The sequence below is a fragment of the Lithobates pipiens genome, unplaced genomic scaffold (assembly GCF_037356315.1).
Source record: "Lithobates pipiens isolate NorthernLeopardFrog02 unplaced genomic scaffold, aLitPip1_a1.2 Scaffold_23, whole genome shotgun sequence".
In the NCBI taxonomy this organism is placed as follows: domain Eukaryota; kingdom Metazoa; phylum Chordata; class Amphibia; order Anura; family Ranidae; genus Lithobates; species Lithobates pipiens.
Window position 1 is genome coordinate 248,142,551 of NW_027507785.1, and position 22,337 is coordinate 248,164,887.

Here is a 22,337-nt window from a genome sequence, read left to right on the forward strand (position 1 = left end):
CGCTTTTGACACGAGTCGGTCTAGCGGGACGGGACCTTGTTACAGCGTGGCCACCAAACACAGACCCAGCCAGCTCTGTGATACACGGGAGGAGATGCCCGCTGTATGTGTGTGTGTTACCAGGCAATGGTGAGTCTGTATTAATTGGCACAGTGATGCTGCATTCATGGGCACAGTGAGGGTGCAATTGTGGGCACAGTGAGACTGCATTCACGGGCAGAGTGAGGCTGCAATGCTGGGCACAGTGAGGCTGTAATGGTGGGCACAGTGAGGGTGCAATGGTGGGCACAGTGAGGCTGCATTCACGGGCAGAGTGAGGCTGCAATGCTGGGCACAGTGAGGCTGCATTCATGGACACAGTGAGGCTGCATTTAACGGGCACAGTGAGGCTGCATTCACGGGCACAGTAAAGCTGAATCTGATGGGCAATTGTGTGTGATTGTGTAGACAGGGCCCCTAGTGCACTGTATTGCCCGGGGGTCTATAATGGACTTAAGATGGCACTGTCATTGGGGGGATTTCCTCTGATAAAACTGAATACATGTACAGCACCATGGCAACTGTAGCTCAAACAGAGGCCACAGAGACAAAGGCAACAACCACATTTTTAATGAACTGCAAGAGAATCAGAAGCTCTCCCCATTTCTTGTACATAAAATATGGGAATATCTACGCATATGTAATTCTCAATGACTCTTTCCAAAACTGAAAAATTGCTTGTCAAGCCTAGATTAGTGTATGTAAAATGTAATCCATTAAAAAAAAATGTCAGTTGTTGCACAGTGACAAAATATCCCCTGTAATATATAAAAAAAGTAGCAATGTGTGGACAGGCGTTTTCTAATAGAATTGTGTTTCAAATTACTGAACACATAAAATATCTTCCATGATACACAGAAAAACAACATGTGTTTGTGTGTTTGCCAAGACCATTTTCAACTTCAGGTCAAAAGCACAGTGTGGGAATGTAAATGGCATCTCTGAAATCACTGCCGATGCCCAGAGGAAGCAGACAAAATGCTTCTTGTTCTACGATGAAGCAGCAACTTCATTCACTACTAAATTCACTGTCTCCCAGGAAACAGAATATTGCAACAAAAAAAGCAACATTTTCTGATAACCGCTGTGAAGAAGTCTACAGTGTAGAGATATTAAAATTCGTGAAAATCGCCTGGGCATCCTTTTCATACTCAATCTGACATGGGATTTCCAACTGCCATTTCAACTGTTACTAAATGCACAACAGTAAAATCAGTCTGTGTATGCAGTAAAGCGTGCTTGTTATACTCACTGTGGACCCTAAGGGTTAATTCTCCGCATTTTGTATAAAGGCTGTTTGAACCTGTCTTCTCTTATCCTCCCCTTCTTTTACTGTCCCTAATCCATCTGCTGATAGTACAGAGCCTTGGAAGCACTCTGCACATGCTCACCTAGAAGAATTTACCCCCTTCCTGACCAGAGCACTTTTTTGCGATTCGGCCCTGCGTCGCTTTAACTGACAATTGCGCGGTTGTGCGACGTGGCTCCCAAACAAAATTGACGTCCTTTTTTTCACACAAATAGAGCTTTCTTTTGGTGGTATTTGATCACCCCTGCGGTTTTTATTTTATGCACTATAAACAACAAAAAAGTGACAATTTTGAAAAAAAAAACATATTTTTTACATTTTGCTATAATAAATATCCCCCAAAAATATATAAAAAAATGTATTCCTCAGTTTAGGCCGATACGTATTCTTCTACATATTTTTGGTAAACAAAAAATTGCAATAAGCGATTATTAATTGGTTTGCGCAAAAGTTATAGTGTTTACAAAATAGGAGATAGTTTTATGGCATTTTTATTAATAATTTTTTTTTTACTAGTAATGGCGGAGCGATCAGCGATTTTTATCGTGACATTATGGCGGACACATCGGACATTCTTGGCACATTTTTGGAACCATTGTCATTTCTACAGCAATCAGTGCTATACAAATGCACTGATTCCTGTGTAAATGACGCTGGCAGTGAAAGGGTTAAACACTAGGGGGCAGGCTAAGGGTTAAGTGTGTCCTGGTGAGTGTTTCTAACTGTGGGGGCGTGGCTACGTGTGACATGTCACTGATCTCTGCTCCCAATCACAGAGATCAGTGACACTGTCACTAGGCAGAATGGGGAGATGCTTGTTTACATTAGCATCCCCCCCATTCTTCCTCCCCGTGAGGCGATCGCGGTTATCCCCACAGTGATCGAGTCCGTGGGACCCGCGACTCGACTTACGGAGCTTGCCACGGGCGAGCGTGCCCGCCCACAGGCCGCCTCTTAAAGGGCCACGTACAGGTACCTTAGTATGTCTTTACGAGCCCTTCTGCCGATGTATATCTGTGTGAGGCGGTTGGCAAGCGGCTAAAGAGTTTTTTTGGAGGGTGTATGTGATCAGTAAAGGGCCACTCAGCACTGTCCAGACAGAGGGTCAGGGGCCATGTAGCCTCATAGGATAGTCAGAGGACAATGAAAGACCCTCCTACAAGCTTTAACTGGTGCTCAGCCGGACACTGATAGAAGTCCCAAGACTGCTATATACTGCTGATGACAAAAGGTATTTCGAAGTTTATATTTACATAAATAATTGAATTTCCATGTTCTGTGTAAGGTGGGAGACCAGTGAATATGAATATAGTGAATGCAGGATCGTGGGTTTAGCAACACTTTAAATATATAAAAAAATAAAAAATAAGACCTATGCTAAGATCTAAATTGGCAGGAGCACCTGTAGAAGCCTGAATAACCTGCAATTAGACAATGTATTTCATGTATGAATCCTTTCCAGGAATATATTTGAGTGTAATTAGGAAAGACAGGTGCACTCACCCATTAAATCAACCAAGTAAATAAATAAAAATCAAGAAATGGCATCAGCATGATATAAACATAACTCAAAAAAGTGCAAAAATATTTAAAGTGAAAATGCATAAAGTGCAAAAGAGTTCTAAATATATATAACAAATTCTCAAACAATGCAAAAAAATATATACATAGTCCCAACAAAATAGTGAAAAAAAAGTCCCAATTAATAATTGATGAAATCCAGTGATGAAAAGCGTTCACAGTGTCAAAAAATATTCTGTGATTATTGAGTGTTACGTTTCTCATAAGCGCATTTAGATCTCCAGTACTGAGATCTATTATATTTGGTAAGCAGCTTTGCATGTCTGGTTTCACTCAAGCACTAAAGCACTTTATTGTCATTTTTTTGGCACTGTGAACACTTTTCATCACTGGATTTCATTGTTTACTAATTGGGACTTTTTTTGCACTTTATTTTGTGGGACTATGTTACTATTTATGTTTTTTTTTCATTTTTTATATGATTTTATTTTTGTGATTGAGTTACATACTTTCTGCACTTCTTATTGGACACTTTGTTATATAGCCAGCTGAGCCAGCTTTACAGTTTGGCCTAAACAAACTATGTCCCTCACTAACATGTGAGGCCGATGGATGTGCGGTACAAACTGTGTGTAGCTGCAGCTACACACAGCATACTGCACTGTGATCTGGGTGCAAGCCAAGACTTCTGGACTCATACCCAAAACACAGTAGAGTCTATTACAGCAGCGCTCAGCCATTCAGAGAAAGCAATGTATTCTATCAATGAATACAAAGCTTCCTCTGGTTGGCTGAGTCAAAGGTTGTAACATCATTAGCCCGCCTCTCTGACTGATTTTTTCAACATTTTCAGTCTTTTTGTGTTTGTTTAGCAAAAAATAAAAACCCCAGTAGTGACTAAATACCACCAAAAGACAGCTATTTGTGTGTGGAAAAAATAATTTCATATATGTACAGTGTAGCATGACCGCACAATTGTCATTCAAAGTGTGACAGCGATGAAAGCTGAAAATTGGCCTGGGCAGGAAGGGGGTTTAAGTGCCCAGTAGGCAAGTGCTTAACTTTCCCAAAACAGTTAAAGGGGTTGTAAAGATTTGTTTTTTATTTTCTAAATAGGTTCCTTTAAGCTAGTGCATTGCTGGTTCACTTACCTTTTCGTTTGATTTTAAATGTTTGATTCTAAATGTTTTTTTTCTTTGTCTGAATTTCTCACTTCCTGTTTCTCCTCAGTAAACTTCACACCATCATCCGAGTGGTGTTTAGTCAGCCAGAACAGCATACGGAACATCTTACTGAGGAGGAACAGGAAGTGAGAAATTCAGACAAAGAAAAAAAATAAAAAAAACATTTAGAAGGGAAGTCGAAGGAAAAGGTAAGTGAACCAACAATGCACTAGCTTAAAGGAACCTATTTAGAAAATAAAAAACAAACCTTTACAACCCCTTTAAGTCAAGGCATGCTGTGAATGATAACTGTCACAGTTGCTGGTGCTCTCAATCTAACTGTCAAGGCATCAAATGGCTGATATCATAACTGAACACATGTACAGCACCATGGCAACTGTAGCTCAAACAGAGGCTAAGATGGCAGCTTCCTTGCCTGTAAACTGGATATGTGGGTTTAGTTCTGCTTTATGCAAATTTAGGGATAAATAGGTACATGCACACCTTATACAATTTTCGTGACCATGCTGTAAATATACCGTAGTAAATTTTCTTTTACTCACTATTAATATTAGGTCCCGCAGAAAATTCTGACAGTCACAACAAGCTAGTTTTCAGTGTTTGACACATTGTAGTTATATAAACTTCACCATCCACTGTATCTGTTAAAAGGGCAACACCTATATTGCCCCATACACACAGTCGGACATTCCAACAACAAAATCTGTCTGATTTATTTCCGCCGGATCTTGGCAAAAACTAGTCTTGCATACACACGGTCGCACAAATTTGTCGGAAAATCCGATCGTTCAGAACGAGGTGACTTACAAAACGTATCATGGGACTATGTAGAGGCCAGTAGCCAATAGCTATCGTCTCCAAATTTTTTCTGACCATGCGTTGCACTTTGTGCGTCCGAATTCTCTACACGCGATCGAAAAAAGTCCGATTGGATTTTGTTTTTGGAAAATTTTAGAACCAGCTCTCAAACTTTTTCCGTCGGAAATTCCGACAGAAAAAGTCAGATAGAGCCCACACACGATCGGATTTTCCAACAACATAATCCGATCTGACTTTTTCTGTCGGAATTTCCGACCATGTGTATGGGGCATTAGTGTTGACTACAGGCATACCCCACTTTTAAGTACACAATGGGGTTTATTTACTAAAGCTGGAAAGTGCAAAATCAGGCTCGCTTCTGCATAGAAACCAATGAGCTTCCAAGTTTTATTATCAAAGCTTAATTGAACAAGCCAAGGTTAGAAGGTCATCGGTTTCTATGCAGAAGTGAACCTGATTTTTGCACTTTCTAGCTTTAGTAAATAAACGCCATTGTGTACTTAAAAGTCGGGTATGCCTGTATACAGCATCCTTCTTATATGTACAGCACCATCTAGTGGCTAAAGAGAAAAAGCTCAGCCTGTTCTGAATAGGAGAGATAAGGGATACAAGATTCCATATACAGTACATTTTATGATCAAAATGGGCACACATTGGCACATGCTTGCTGAACTACAGAAAGAAAGAAAGTATGAAAAACAAAAGACAGCATGTTGATCTGTTCTGTATGTCTCTGGGTAATGGAAATATGTGAACACCAGGGAAATACTGTTACAAGAAAATAGAAAATAAAATAAAAATAAAAACAAATTAATTATAAGAAAATAAAAACTCATACCTTGAGGGTCTACATCTTTAGAAAGCTTTAAGGCATCTGAATTGGCAAGGTCTGTGTTTGCCGGGGTCACAGCAAGTATAAGGCAATTATCACGAGAGATGAACTGCATAATCATTTCTCGAATCTGAGATTCAATGTCTGCAGGCTGGTCACCAACAGGCACTTTTGTGATGCCAGGTAAATCAACAAGGGTCAGATTCAACACTGCAAGAATAATGCATGAAGCCATAAAACATTAATATGCCATATGCTTTTCTTCATATCCAAAGAAAAACTAAAGATCTTTTCTAAAGAAAAATTGCAGAGAAACACATAAAACTGGCAAAACTTTGTATATCAAGACAGTGGGGGTTATTTACAAAAGGCAAATCCACTTTGCACTGCAAGTGCACTTGGAAGTGCAGTCGCTCTAAATCTAAGGGGTAGATCTGAAATGAGGGGAAGCTCTGCTGATTTTATCATCCAATCACATGCAAGCTGTGTTTTTTATTTTCCTTGCATATACCCCTCGGATCTACAGCGACTGCACTTCCAAGTGCACTTTCAATGCAAAGTGGATTTTCCTTTCGTAAAAAACCCCCAGAATGTCTTTAACTCGTTATACATATTTGATTTCTTACTTAATGGAAAACTCTGCTACAGGAAATATTTGGTAATTTATGTTATTAAAATGGATATCTGCATTTCCACTTCCAATTGCTGTGAATTTCTAGAAGTGTCAAATAATTTGAATGTTACTTTCTGGCAATATGACAACTTAGGGCGTAATGCACACCGTTCTTGTAGAGAACTGCCCTAGAAATGTATTTCCTGCTATCATGATTGGTTCTCCCATTGCTTTTCCCAGAAGTCTGCACAGAAATAAAACTGAAAATGCAGGCATCCCTAAAGTAGGTGTTGCATTTTTGATGAGATTGTTCTCAATGTAGTAAAGGGAATATGAAAAATTATATATAAGATGCAGTCTGTTACTAACAAAGCTGAACTAAATGTCATTTTTTTCTTACTTTTTTGAACAGGAAGGCTCTTTATTGAAGAGACATGCAATGTGCCAGTGTTCCGGGTAAATACTCCTGTGCAGTGATGTCATCCAACACCGGCCAAAGAAGATGGCCGAACAACAGCACCCAGAAGAAGCCAGGTAGAAGATGCTGGCATTAGGCCATTGAAGTATTGCTGCATTTAGACCCCTTTCACACCACACCGCCCATTGCGTCGGCGGTAAAACATCGATATTTTTAGCGACGTTTTACCGCCGGATTTGTGGCGCATTTCGGCCGCTAGCGGGGCGCTTTTACCCCTGCTAGCGGCTGCGAAAGGGGTTAAAACCGCTGGCAATACGCCGCAATAGCGGCGTTTTGCTGGCGGTATTACAGCGCTGCCCCATTGATTTCAATGGGGAGCAGCGGTGGAGGAGCGGTAAACACACCGCTCCTTCACCGCTCCAAAGAAGCTGCTGGCAGGACTTTTTTCTGACGTCTTGCCAGCGCACCGCTGTAGTGTGAAAGCCCTCGGGCTTTCACACTACACACAATGGTGCAGCTTCTTTAGGGCGGATTGCAGGAGCTATTTCTAACGCTATAGCGCCTGCAAAATGCCCTGGTGTGAAAGGAGTGTTAGTTCCACTTTAACAAACCAGTTTTTGTTCCCCCTGTAACTTAGATTGTTGTTTTGATGCATAATGGACATTAATGTCCATTATGCATCACATGAATTCAGGGATGGAAGTATGTGGTAATGCTCTATCAGTGTAAGTATCAGTATTTCTCTGCTACTATTGACCTTGGCCAGCCCCTTTCATTTATATTTAATTATCTTATTTACCCTTTGTATCAATTTTCTTTTTGTTTACTACCATATTTATAGTTTTAAATCATGTGCAATATATATTCCATTTTGGACCTGCCAGTCTTGTCTGCTGCTCTGCTGGTGCCTTGTGTGGATGTGCTGCTATGCCGTCCGGCTTCCATCTCCAATTCCGGGAGCCGTGACGCACACTGCTAGTCTCCTCCCATCCTTTGCGTCATTGGACGCCTGATGGGTGGATGCATCTCACTGTGCGTCGACTTCACGCAATTCACGCAGGATGTGCAGCGTCCTTTTATTGCTGCTACGTCCTTGCAGTTGAGTTTTACACACTGCTGGCATCATGGGGGTAGTTCGGAGCCGCCAGACCAGAGATACATACTATCCGGCTGACGGAAGCCCTTCTCCCCCCACCCCGCCATGCGGCGTGACGGTGGTGGGACGACTTGTGGTGATACTCATGGGGGTGGCTCTATGTGGGGGGGGGGTGGTTACTCAAGGCTTTTTATACACCAGATCACATGCAGTCTTTTCATTCAATCTCTCACTCCTTCACTGCATTCCTATTGCTAATAGGCACCACCGCACTTCCATTTACCGGCTTCATTGGTTTTTTTACTTTCACCTAGTGTACGTTTACGGTGGTTCACTTATTATTCCACCCCTATATTCACAGCTATGTTTGGTCCCCTCACTTTTTTGCTCGGTGAGCCCTCACTTTTATATTTTTCTTTTCTTCTTAACATTCAGCTCCCCTAATTATCTTTCTTAATCCTTCACTCTCTCCACATCTTGCAAATCTCCTATTGGTTCTAATTTTTCACTCTCTATAGAAGTGCCTCGTGGTGACTCCATGCCTGCTTGTGCTGCTGCCTTTGTGGCTATCTCCATTGAGTTACCTACCACGGCTCCCAGCTGGGGGTGTATATTGGATGGCTTGCGGCACCCACCTACTAGACCACTAGTGCACTCACCTAAGTGAGTAAGCATGTATTAGGTGTGGGTGACTTGTTTACCCCACCCTTTTTCATGCGTTTTTATTATTATTTTTATTTTTCATTTACCTTACTTCTGAATATCATATGACTCTTTATTATAGATTGAACGCGTGCTCTGCTCCCGATGAGTGGTACAAAGGCCACGAAACATGCATAGAGCTATCATATGCCGTACTTCTTTTGAATACATTCAGATTCTGACGTTACTATACATTACCCTAATTTGTGCACAAAGACCTTGGTCCTGCAGGCATTATGCTACATATGCTTTTATTCAATCCTGCTGCGGTGAACTTTGGAGTTTTATTATGATACTTTGTGATATTCATGTTATTATCATGTACTATTATTATCACTATTACCATTATCATGTATTGTTTATTACTTTGTTTATCATTGTATTTATCTCTTGTAAATCCAACTGCAACGATTAATAAAATTCCTATTAGTTCACCTTGTACTCTCTTGCTACCACATACTTCACGTAAAGTCCCAATGTCCCCCTTGTTCCCCTTGTTCCCCCCTTTTTTAGATTGTTGTTTACCTGTTGATCCAGCTGTTCATTTTGAATTATCTTTAAAAGAGAAGTATGGGTTTGGTTTTTTTTCCCCCATCATACTTACCTAGGTGGATGCTGCATCTGTCTCCGTCGTCTCTACACTGAGAACCGAGCGATCAAACACCGCCGATGGCTCGCTTCTCACAGCTTCCTGAGCAAAGAGCTGCTGACTGTCAATCAGCAGCTCTTCTCTCTGCTCCTCCACTCTCAATGGAGCGCTGAGCTGTGGAGGGGCAGGGGTGGCCGGGTCAGCTGTTTGCTGAGAGGCTGAGATGGGTGTCAATCCAGGCACATGGCGGATCCAGACTTTATTGTCGGGATAATGCAGTTTCTGGACTGATTTGTGTGACATCAGCAGAGAGCGGACTACAGTCCGCTCTCCGCTAAAAACGGGTTACAGGAGTGCAAAACAAATTGCACTCCTGTGACCAATAGGAGAAGCCCAGCCAAACAAGCTCAGGCTGGACTTTTTCTTTAAAAAACCAAGCAAAGATGGCAGAGGATTGAGACAAACAATTTAACATTGAAAGTGGTGCTTACAATGGTCAGCTTTTATTCATTGAAACTTGTATCCCAAAAGGAAAAAAAAACATTTCAGTAACTGCATAAAGTGTTATCTGCAGTTTGACTTTAATTTGTTAGCCACTTATGTAAACTCCGTGTAAATCTACCAGTCCATCTAACAAGCAATGCTGCTGTCCAAGGGGGAATCCATTGCTCCTTCATAGAGAGAAAGAAGCCACACTTATACACACTGAAACAGTGTGTTACTGGCCAGATCACCAGGTGAAAATAAAGGGAACAAAAAGTCTAAAGACAGAAACTAATGCAGCCACACATCTAAAAATTGTTAATCTGCAATATACTACATTTCTGTTTTTGGGTTTAGAAACTAATTAAGGGCCAGTTCACACCAGATGCAGTCCAGTGCATTTTTTTTTTTGCATTAAAATGCATGGACAGCAGGTTATATGGGTTCCAATGGCATAGTTCTTATCAATGCAGTGCGTTCCAGTGTAGTCAAAAAAAATTAGAACACGCTGAATTTTTTCTGCACTGAACTGTACTGGAACACTGCAAAATGCATCAAAAACACACTGAAATGCGCTTTTGTCTGCAATTTCTGTTGGTTGTTAGGAGCAGGGATGAGCCAATCATTGGTTCTTAAAAAGCCAACACCCATGGGCGTTCTAACAATAGTGAGTCATCCCTGCTGTCAGCAAGGATTTCCCGCTGACAGCAAAATGTAAACAAAAGTACCAGCATAAAAAAAAAAAAACTGCATGGCAATGCCCCCCACAACCTATACCAGACCATTATCCAAGCATGCAGCCTGGCAAATCAAGAAAGTGGGAGGACAAGAGAGTGCCTCCCCCCCAGACTGTCCTAGGCCACATGCCCTCAACATGCAGTTTGTCTTGTCCTGGCCCAGTGGTTGTGGGGAGTAGCTTATCGGAACCTGGAAGCCCCTAGACAAGGGGGCCCCCAGACTCAAGTGAATGAGTATAGAGTACATAATACCTCTACTCATTCACCCAAAAAATGTCAAAGGTAAATAAAAAATACAAATAGTCCTGTATTTAAAAAAAAAATTGTCCCCCAACATAAATCCATCATTTTCTATATTCACTTTTTTTGTTCACATCTATGCTGACAACGGGGATGACTCAGCGTTGTTAGGAAACTGACAGGTGTCGGCTCCTAAGCAACTGATGACTCGTTCCTGCTCCTGACAGCAGGGATGAGTCACCGGTTGTTAGGATGCTGGTGGGTGATGACTCCTAACAGTCAAAGCCTAGGAAGCGTTAGTAAAAAAGAAAAAAAAGGAATAAAATGAACCAGAGCACTTAAAAAACACATCAAAAATACATGTAAATGCAGATGCAGAAATTCATCTGGACTGCGTTTCTGTGGCCCTAATGGTCCGTACATATGATCCGAACATCTGACGTTAAATACCAATTTCGAAGCGATTGTGCGATAATCGGATCAAGAGCCGATCACGACAGTTCATCCGATATTGTCCAATTGGACAAATATGACAAATTTTATCGTACGATACCAGATCGTACGATTTTCGTTTAATCAGTACAGTTGTCGTCCAAAAACACAATAGAAATACATTACAACACATGACATCACTTCCGATTTTTAATTCTGTTGTACGAGAATTTTCGTCACTTTAGTAACCGCTCCGTTTTCAATGGAAGAAAATCGGACGATCTGTCATCCGATTTTCGGATCATGTGTACGGGCAATGCTTATCAACAATAATGCTCAGCCACTTAACCGAAAGATAAAAAGGAACATTTTTTCCTTTTTGTATCTTTTGTATATTTCTGTTTTTCTTCATCTATAGATGAACTTCGATCTGCAGATGAAGTAGGTTTAGAGCAACCTGTAAAGTAAAAAAACATTTTTTTATTTTTTTATTAAATGTTCCTCTGTTTAGCCCCTTATTAACCCTGAACCACTTGCCGACCTCCGCACGACGATGTACGTCCTATTTTTGAAGAGGGATATCTCTCTTGTAAGAGGAATAAAAGTGATCCATTTTATTTTTTTTTTAAAACAGTGTAAAAATAAATAAAATAAAATAAAATAAATAATAAAAAAAAACACCCCGTCACGACGAGCTTGCGCACAGAAGCGAGCGCATACGTGAGTAGCGCCCGCATATGGAAACGGTGGTCAAACCACACATGTGAGGTATCACTGCGATCGGTAGAGCGAGAGCAATAATTCTAGCCCTGGACCTCCTCTGTAACGCAAAAAATGCAACCTGTAAAATTTTTTAAATGTCGCTTATGGAGATTTTTGAGGCTAAAAGTTTAACGCCATTCCACGAGCGGGCGCAATTTTGAAGCGTGACATGTTGGGTATCAATTTACTTGGTGTACCATTATCTTTCACAATATAAAAAAATTGGGCTAATTTTACTGTTGTCTTATTTTTTTATTCAAAAAAGTGATTTTTTTCCAAAAAAAGTGCCCTTGTAAGACCGCTGCGCAAATACGGTGTGAAAAAAAGTATTTCAATGGCCGCCATTTTATTCTCTAGGGTGTTAGAAAAAAAACAATATAAAATATTTGGGGGTTCTAAGTAATTTTCTAGCAAAAAAAACAGTTTTAAACATGAAAACACCAAGTCTGAAAAAAAAAGGCCTGGTCCTTAAGTGGTTAATTTATTCTAATCAGCCTTAATTAACTCCTTAATCTCCTCTATTTAATTATTATTTTCCTGCTGATTTTATAAACTGTTAATAATTTAAAAAAAAAATTGTGTATGTGTGTGCTTTATTCGTTAATATTTTTACACCTTTAACATATATTTACACGTTTCACATTGAAAGTATTGGAAATTGGTATCGGCGAGTACAAAAAAAAAGTATTGGTATGCGTACTCGTAACAAAAATGGCATCGGTGCATCCCTTTTTTTAACGTATAAAGTTCACCTGGATGGGGCTGCTCTTGTTTAACCATTTCAGCCCCGGAAGATTTGGCTGCTCAATGACCATTTTTTGCAATACGGCACTGCGTCGCTTCAACTGATAATTGCGCGGTTGTGCGACGATGTACCCAAACAAAATTGACGTCCTTTATTTCCCACAACTAGCTTTCTCTTGGTGGTATTTGATCATCTCTGCTGTTTTTATTTATTTTTTTGCGCTATAAACAAAAAAAGAGCGACAATTTTGATTTAAACACAATATTTGTACTTTTTGCTATAATAAATACCCCCAATTTTTTTTTTAATGCAATTTTTTTCCTCTTTTAAGGCCGATGTGTATTCTTTTACATATTTTTGGTATTTAAAATTGCAATAAGCGTATATTGATTTATTTATGTCATTTTTATTATTATTTTTTTTACTAGTAATGGCGGCAATCTGCAACTTTTTTTTAAAAAAATTTTATCGGGACTGCGACATTATGGCGGACACATCGGATATGATTGACACATTTTTGAGACGATTGACAATTATACAGCGATCGGTGCTATAAAAATGCACTGATTACTGTGTAAATGTCACTGGCAGGGAAGGTGTTAACACTAGGGGGCGATCAAGGGGATAACTGTGTTCCCTAGTGTGTGTTCTAACTGTAGGGGGAGGGGACTGACTAAAGGAGATGACAGATCGTGGTTCCTAGCTAGTAGGAACTTACGCTCTGCCTCTCCTCACAGAACAGGGATGTGTGTTTACACACACACATCCCTGTTCTGCCTCTAGTGCCCGTGATCGCACAGGAGCCGACGTACAGCTATAACGGTTCGTGGGATCGTGTCGACCTGCTGCAATATGATGACAGCGGCTGGTTGGCAAGAGGTTAAAAGGCTTAATACACTACAGAAGAACGAGCATTGGGGTTAATTTACCAAAGGCAAAAAGACTGTGCAGTTGCCCTCTGTAAGTGCAGTTGCTACAGAGCGTCGTAAAATGAGGGGAAGCTCTGCTGACTACCATCATCCAATCATGTGCAAGCAAAAATGCTGTTTTTAAATTTTCCTTGCATGTGATTGGGTATTCTTTGCAAAGTGAAGCTTTACCTCATTTACTAAGCTCTGGGGCAACTGCACTTGCAGAGGGCAACTGCACGTTGCAAAGTGCACAGTCTATTTGCCTTTAGTATCAACCCCATTGTGTTGCATGTAGAGTACAAACATTTGTTATCTATTGTTTTTATAGATTATTCCAACTAAAATATCTTTAATAAACACACATACCATTTGGTGAATATATCCTCAAATTTATAGGAATGGATGAAATTCCTTTATTTGTACCAGTTGATCGATCTGTTTCTGCTTCAATTTCTTCACGAACCTCATCAAAATCTGAAAACCTTTTTCCTTTACAGTGCAGGAACTCAGCATATTCTGTAAGAAGAACAATGGATTTATGCTTTGTTCCTAGATTTTAGTTTGAACACAGGCTTTATTAGCTGGAGCTAATAGTGGAGGTCCCCATGTACAAAATCTCTGTATACATATAAACTAAAATGAAAAATATAATACAGACATTTTAGGGCCCATTCACAGGGTGCTGAACGGTTAAAATGAAAATGAGAATGAATTAGGTCCCTTTTGCAAATGGGGCTGTTAAGGATTAGATGCAGGAGAGCCAGCATACATGGAGACATGGATCTGTGAATGGCTCCCAGTGCCATTGGCTCCCAGTGCTGTCAATTGAAGACAGTGACAAGGGAGCAGGAGGCGATTTGTCAATGGATACAACAGTGGGGATCAGGAGTGAGACGCTTCCCATGGGGGGCACTGGACAGAGAGGAGGGGCCAGGAGCTCTGACGGGGGAAGCGGGAAGAGGAGGTTTTTCGGGGCCACTCTGTGAAATTCCATTGCACAGAGCAGGTCAGTAGAGACTTTTTTTTTTTTTACCTTTACAATCGCTTTAATGTTTAACTAAAGACAAAACTTTTTTTAGTTTTAGATGGAGTGGAGTGGGGTTAGAACACCTGTCAGGTTGTATTGCTATCTGTGCCCCTGTTAGGGAGATTCACCATATTAGTGCTGTTCACCTATTTGTCCTGTTCACCACAGGCCCATCGTGTGAAAGGGGCCTTAAAGTAAAAGTCAATGAGAACACTAGTCCTCACTAAAAAAAAACAGTTTTGCCTTCAGTTATATATTATATTATGTTATTATTAGTTTTATATATATATATATATATATATATATATATATATATATATATATATATATATATTATATTATATATATATATATTATATATATATATATTATATATATATATTATATTTTATATATATATATATATATATATATATATATATATATATATATATATATATATATATATATATATATATATATATATATATATATATATATATTTTTATTTTTTTTTTTTTATTTTTTTTTATAACTGGCCTTGTCTGATGTTTTGACCTTCAATGTACATTGCTAAAAAACAAAACAAAATTGTCTTCGGCATGGTAACAAAATTTTCAACATTTGGCTTCAAGGTCTCATCAAATATTATTAATAATACTATTAATATTGTGTAAATAACAACAGTTTATATCTTTTTAAAATCTTTATATAACAAGACAATAAAACAATACAAGCATGTACACATCAAAATCAACATTGTCTCTCCGTATGACATTTTTTTTGCGTGGTCTAGCCTGGGGGTTGACCTGGAAGAAAATTTAATTTTCAATCTCTGACTTCACCTTTAGTCTTTTTAAAGCAAAACTTCACCCAAAAGGGAAGTTCCACTTTTCTGCCTCACCTTTGGACACACAATTTTTGTTCTTAGGGAGCGGGAACTTGGTTTTCGCCTAGGCAATCTGAGCAGAAGCTGGGGGAATAGTCGCAAAGCATAACATGGCTCGCACAGACACAGTAGGGCTCACTGCCGACTTCCCATAGTAAAGATGCCTGCGCCGGAAACCCAAAGACTGGTGAAGAAACAGGCTGGGTAAGGACAGTGCTAGATCCCTGGACAGGTAAGTGTCCATATATTAAAAGTCAGCAGTTACAGGATTTGTAGCTGCTAACGTTCAACTTTTTGGGGGTCCACTGGAGATCCTCTTTAATGATTCTCAAACCGGATCTTCACCCCAAAATTACACTCGCCATCATCCTCTTTCTTCCACCCAGGCTGTATTTTGTGGATGGGTAAGCAGTCCCTTTGTTTGGTGGAACTCACTCCCATTTACTCATTTCTGGCTAAGGTGAAGATGTCTCCTCAGCACCCCCATAGGTGCCCTCCTTCCCTGACCAAAACTTCCTGGGTTAGATGTCACACATCACAGGAGGCTACAAGACCAGTGTTCCCAAAGTCCGGATCATGCACATGAGAAAATGAGAAGATCAGAGGCCCCGAGAACAATCAGCTACATGCAGGTCCGTCTTTTTTTAATCAACAAAAGTTTTATTGATATTAACTTTAGGTACCACATGAAGTAGTTACAGAGATATTCAGTCAATGACCAGTAATATTTGTTACATTTCCAGTAGTTTACATAAATTTGACAATGTGTAACCATTGACCTCCACGCATACATTATGAATCCCTGCAAGGGACCCATCATCCTCGCTGTTCCCTTATCCAGGGGGACAGCGAACATGATAATACACATATCTGGTTTTGAAGGAAACTAAAACCTGTCCCAAAACAGATGGAAAAAAAAGGAAAAAGATAAAATAAATGGGGCAGAGAAAATAAACAAACCCCAAACAAAAAACATAAAGTAAACTAATACAAGATAGCTCTCTCTAGTCACATAGCCACTCCCATCATTAAGAAAGGTGCACATATCATAGTGTGTTTCATCAGGTGTACCCCGCCCAGTGCTTTATCATTTGCCTACTGCACCTCATCCCATTAGCAATCTATCCAATGCCAGTTGTGGGAACCAACACTGCCATATGCCGTAGAATTTAGTGGGCGATTTCCTGTGTTGATAAGTATTTTTTTCCCTCACAAGGGTGTTGTTAACCTGCTGGATCCACTGTGTAACCCCAGGTACATTGGCCGAGAGCCAGAGACGGCCAATCAATTTTCTGGCCAAATAAAGGAGACTCGTGAGCGCGATGTACACCAAAGGGGTATACAGGCCCTCATCGAGACTACCCAAGAGGCATGTCAATGGGTCTACTGCCAATTGCACCTGGAAAACATTCTTAATTTTGGCCACAACAGCATTCCAGTACCTCACCGATTTAGGGCATCTCCATAGCATATGGATTAGGTCACCTGTGTGGGCCTGACATTTTGGACAAATAGGAGTGTCTCTCCTTCCCCACTTATGTAGCTGCTCAGGTGTGCGGTACACACGGTGCAATATAAACAAATGAGACAACCTCTGAGCTGCAGACACAGACACCACCAGTCCCACCTCCAGGATCTGTTCCCACTGTTCAACATCAATAGGGCCAATATCTCTCTCCCACTTTTCTCTACATGGCAGAAGGTCAGGAGCTTTTACGTAAGAAAGTAGATGGGTATAAAATCTGGAAATAGCCCCTTTTTTTTCAGGTTCAACAAATATAGAATTCAAAAACGCAGAATCGTCCAAGCAAAGGTCGGACTGCCTGCCCTGTACTTCCACTGCATGCTTTAGTTGGATGTATTGGAGATAATGGCCCCCGAGGGGCAGGAACTCCACTGACAGGAGAGGATACGGCTTTAGCCTAGGTCCCTGTAAAATCTGACCCATAACCTTATTCCTGCTCTCCTCCAAACCGGATGCTTGGGTACCTTAGCCAATTCTGGGTAGTGTCTATTTCGCCAGATGGGGGTACAGTTAATGTATCCTGTCACTCCCAGTATACTCCTGACTTCTCTCCATAGTTTCCTCAATAGTTGAGCTGTTGGGGCGCTAGGTGGTACATTAGGGAATCCCATTTCCATATGGGATAAGGCTGTGTAGGCTTCAGCCTGATCCAGCAATAGTCTCCTTGAGGGGTCCCTGTTTGTCGCTAAGTCCCAACCCGTGAAGTGTTGCAATTGGGCCGTGAGGTAATACAGCTGTGGGTGCAGAACAGCCGTGCCACCCCGATCTTTAGGGTATTGTAAGGTAGTCAGTTTTATGCGTATATTTGTAAGCTTCCGCGCTCTATGTAAAATGGGGGGAGGTAAAAACAAAAAGCAGCAGCAATCACTATGTGAGTGGACTCTCAATATGTAAAAATTTAAAAAAGGGGGGTGTGTGCGCTTGCTTATTAAACCCCAGAATAAGAGAAAAAAGGCAATCTTATAAACACAATCTTATAAAATGGCCAAGTGTAAATCAATGTGAGAATATGTGGAACATCAAAAGTGGTCAATAAAAAAGTGGGTCAACTCAAACAATTAAAAATTGCGGGTATGTGCAAGAACTAATTAAGATTACTACGTACAAAAAGAGTGCATAAAACCTGTGCATATAATACTCGAAACAAATCAGTGAATCACAGCAGTAAAAAAATAAAATAAAATGCAATATGATGTAAACCATATATGTGAAGCACAATCGTGTCAGTGCATCAAACTAAAGTGTCCCAAATAGCATACAATATAAACATGCCACTAAAGATTAAAAAATCGCAGCACAGAAAAGCATCAATCGGATTAAAGTGCAAAGTGCCAAACGTGAAACGATCCTCTGGTGGTGATCCGTGCCAGTGGTTGTGCTATCACTAGGTAATTACCTCCCTGCTGCGGGATTAGGCAGCGAAACAGACACACAGGGCAATCAGGAAACAGAGGATGATCCAGGTGATGGCTGTGCAATGGAGTCTTGGAGATGACACAAATATATCCAGTTTCCTTGTGTATGGTCACCAGGCTCAAAAGGATAAACCGAGAGATACCGCCATAGTGTAGTATTTTCAAAGACAATTTTATTAAAGATAAAAATATCTACTCACAGGGGGATGGACATATAAAGCACAGCAGACCGCCGAGCAACTAGCCCGGATGTAAACGTCACTTCCGGCTCCTACGCGTTACGTCAACAATAGGACTTCAACTGGGATAGCAAGATGGTGACAGGAAGTGATTTTTAAGAGCTCTGGGCGGAGAACTTCCGCCCATAGTTCATATGGTGTTAATGAGTATCAGGGCTGATGTGTATATGGGCGGACAAATAGGAGCGGGTGGGCGTGTCAAGACAACGTTCGCCTCACCCTATCATGTATCATGCTAAGGGAAACAGGGAAATTGCATAAGGGGACGGACCAATCAGGGTGGGTATACTCCTCACTTGGTCGAGCTCACACCGCAAATGCTGTGTACAGCATGTCAGACACTTGCATAAAGACAAAAAAGGACGAAAAAAGACGGCGGAGCAGGGGGAAAAGACAATATATGTCTGTAAAACTATATGGCCGTCAACCCGAAACAGATACTATTATGTCTGAACCGCAATACTGTAAAAATCATTTATTAGAAAGTAGTTTCACAAAAGCTAGACTAAAATTCAGCTGGGGAATATTATGTAGATGTATAGAACTGGATAAACTGCCGATGGCCATATTGTTGTAGCCTAAATTGCAAAGAGGCAGATAGATAAGCATATCCTTATAATGAGCCAGTAATATGGCACTCGGTGAACTAGTCTCTACAAATACAAATGGAATAATAGGTAAATAAAAAACGGCCATAAAAAATAATCTTAAAATTGATAACCATAAAATATCCTGCACCAAGGATAAAAAATGGAAATAAAATAAACTAAAAATAGAACAGGGCAGACCATAAAGGGGGAGAGAAACAAATGTCAAATGGTATAATAAAACGTTTAAAAATATCTTAAAAAGGTTATAAAAAAACGGTTATGTTTAAAATATCATTAAAATATTTCAAACCACAGTATAAGGGGCAGGACCCAGAAATGACGTATACATTACACAAAATAGCAGATAAAATGTTACGTTGTTCACAATAAAACAAACAATTACCGAAATGTGGAAAAAGCCTAGTATGGTCAGTTCACAATAAATAATAGATACTAAAAAACGTCTACCAAAATTAAAAATCGCTAATAAAGCAGTTTAAATCAAATTCAACGTTTAATCCCCTGGGGGTGAAAGTGTCTAAAGAAAAAATCCACTTAGACTCAATTTGACTTAGAGTCCTCACTTTATGTCCCCCTCTCCAATGTTTAGCGTAGGGGACAATACCCCAAAATGTTAAATGTTTGGGGTCTCTGTTATGGTGGATGGCAAAGTGTTTGGAAACGTTATGTTTATCGTATCCCTTCTGGATGTTCTGTATATGCTCCTTGAGTCTGGTCTTTAAAGGTCTTTTAGTGCGGCCCACATATTGTAGGCCGCAACTACACTCAAGGACATAGACAGCTCCTACTGTGTTACAGCAAATAAAATCTTTAATTTTGTGTGTATTGCCAGTGCTAGTGGATTGAAATTGGAAGACTTTATTCGGTGTACTGGCACGTACACACGCAACGCACCTTTTACAGGGGTAGAATCCTTTCCCCGTGAAAAACGTGAAGTTGTTCACGGGGGGGTCGGGTATGCTTTTTACTAGAGTATCTCTAAGACTGGGGGCACGTCTATAGATGAATATAGGTTTAGGTGGTAATACCTCATGGAAATCTTTATCATTCAAAAGAATGTGCCAGTGTCTTTTAATTATTTTTTCAACACTTTTATATTGATTGTTATAGTCGAGAACTAAGGCTCCTTCTTTAAACTTATTATTGACTATTCCGTTCGGCTGTATATCTTTATCCTTAAGGAGGTCTCGACGATCCATTCTTTCTACTTCAACTATGTTTTATTGGATTAGATTCATACCATATCCTTTCTCGTGAAATCTGTCTCCTATTGAGCTTGCTTGCTCGAGAAAGGTTTCCTTTTTGCTGCAGTTTCTCCGCAGTCGCATAAATTGACCCTTAGGAATATTAAAGAGCCAGTTTTGATGATGGCAACTAGTTAGTGGGAGGTAACTATTTTTATCTACGCTCTTGAAATGTGTTTTAGTATTCAATTTTCCATCTTCTTGTATGATTACCAGATCCAGAAAGACAATCTCCTTGTCATCGGTATTCCATGTTAATGTGATGTTCTTGTCATTCACATTCAATCTCTGTTGGAACTGGTTAAGGCTAGTCCGACATCCTTTCCACAGAATTATGATATCGTCAATATATCGCCTGTACAATATTAATTCTTTGGGAGCGTCTAAAAAAACGGCTTCATCCTCCCACTTAGCCATGAATAATCCAGCAACGCTAGGAGCAAATTTGGCCCCCATTGCCACACCCGTTGTTTGGTGGTAAAAAGAACGGTTAAACCAGAAGTAATTGTTTTTTAAACAAAAATCGAGACACTTGACTAAAAATTTCCTTTGTGAACAAACTAGTTGAGAGTACTCCCTCAAACCCCACTTGACGGCCTCACACGCCTCATGATGAGGTATAATGGTATATAATGAGGTAACGTCGGCTGTTGCGAGGATAAACGGCCCTTCGAATGTAAGCTCTTCCAGAATCTGTAAAATATGTTTGGTATCTCGCAGATAAGCTTTTGTTTTCTGCACTGTCGGCTGTAAGAAATTATCTATATAGGATCCTATCCTTGAAGAGAGTGAATCTATACCGTTTACTATCGGCCTCGGAGGTGGGTTGGTTTTGTCCTTATGGATTTTTGGAAGATAATAAATAATAGGCGTCCTTACTGACTCTGGTATAAGGAATTGAGCTTCTTTTTTGTTTAGGATCGATTTCTTTAAACCTAAATGTACTATCAATTCCAATTCTTTTCTTCCTCTGAAGACCGGATTTTTTGGTAATAATCGATAGGTTTCCTTATCATTTAATAATTTACTCATATTATCGTTATATTGGGTCTTGGACAATATCACAATACCCCCTCCTTTGTCCGCTGGGCGGACCACTATATCTTTGCGCTCCTTTAGGCGCTTAATTCCACATTTCATGTAATTCGGTTCACTTTGTTTTTTAGTATCTAAATTTCTTAAATCTTCCGTAACAATTTTTTTAAAAACGTCAACAAATATATTATTGTTAATTTGAGGATTAAAAACTGATTTGTTGCGTAAAGTGCTATGTATAATGCCATTGGGCACGGGAATGTGAGTGCTCCTGGGGTTATTCATAAAATATTTCTTCATGTTCAAACCTCTTATGTATTTCTGGATATTTACGTATGTCTGGAATTTGTCTAAATTCTTTTTGGGGGCAAACTTCAGACCTTTATCCAGTACGGCTGTTTCTTCTGTAGTAAGAGGGATGCCACTCAGGTTAAACACTCCCTCTCCTTTTATTCTCTTTTTCGCTTGTTGTCGCGCTCCCGCTCTTCTGCCTCTCTTCTTTTTGGACTTTGTTCTCTTTCTCTCTGTACATCTCTCCCCCTTGGAGGATGATGATCCTGGCCTCTTCCTAAAAAAGCTCTATTTTCATAAGGGTCAGGATAATAGGTCTGGTAAAACTGTTCATCCCTTTCATCTTCTCGGTAGTCTCTAAGTGGTGCTTACTGATTATAAATAGGGACTGAATACTGGTCGTATGGGCGTTGGTAATTTTGCGGTGGTCCCCAGTCCTCTCTTTCTCTACGATTATACTCATGATACGGAGCAGGATTCCTTGCATACGGAGGATAATGGGGGCCACGTGGTTGTTCATATGGGGGATGTTGCCGATAATCCCCATGGTTCCCCTTCTTATTATGCGTTTTCTTCCAGTGTGGTTTTTTCCAGCCCTTTTTCGGTGTATGTGAATTTTGTGAGGGCCTTCTATCTGGGTATTGTGGTGT

The 22,337-nt window shown here is 40.1% G+C and overlaps 1 protein-coding gene across 1 annotated transcript in view; it reads right to left on the minus strand.

Annotated features, from left to right (window-relative positions):
* The window catches only part of DNM3 (dynamin 3), a 514,556-nt gene that overhangs the window by 471,807 nt on the left and 20,412 nt on the right, over positions 1–22,337 (minus strand). The window contains exons 3-4 of the mRNA XM_077453003.1: positions 13,799–13,948; positions 5,711–5,914 (exon numbers count right to left, since the gene is read on the minus strand). Coding sequence (XP_077309129.1) covers positions 5,711–5,914; positions 13,799–13,948 — 354 coding nt within the window. The remainder of the gene's footprint in view (positions 1–5,710; positions 5,915–13,798; positions 13,949–22,337) is intronic.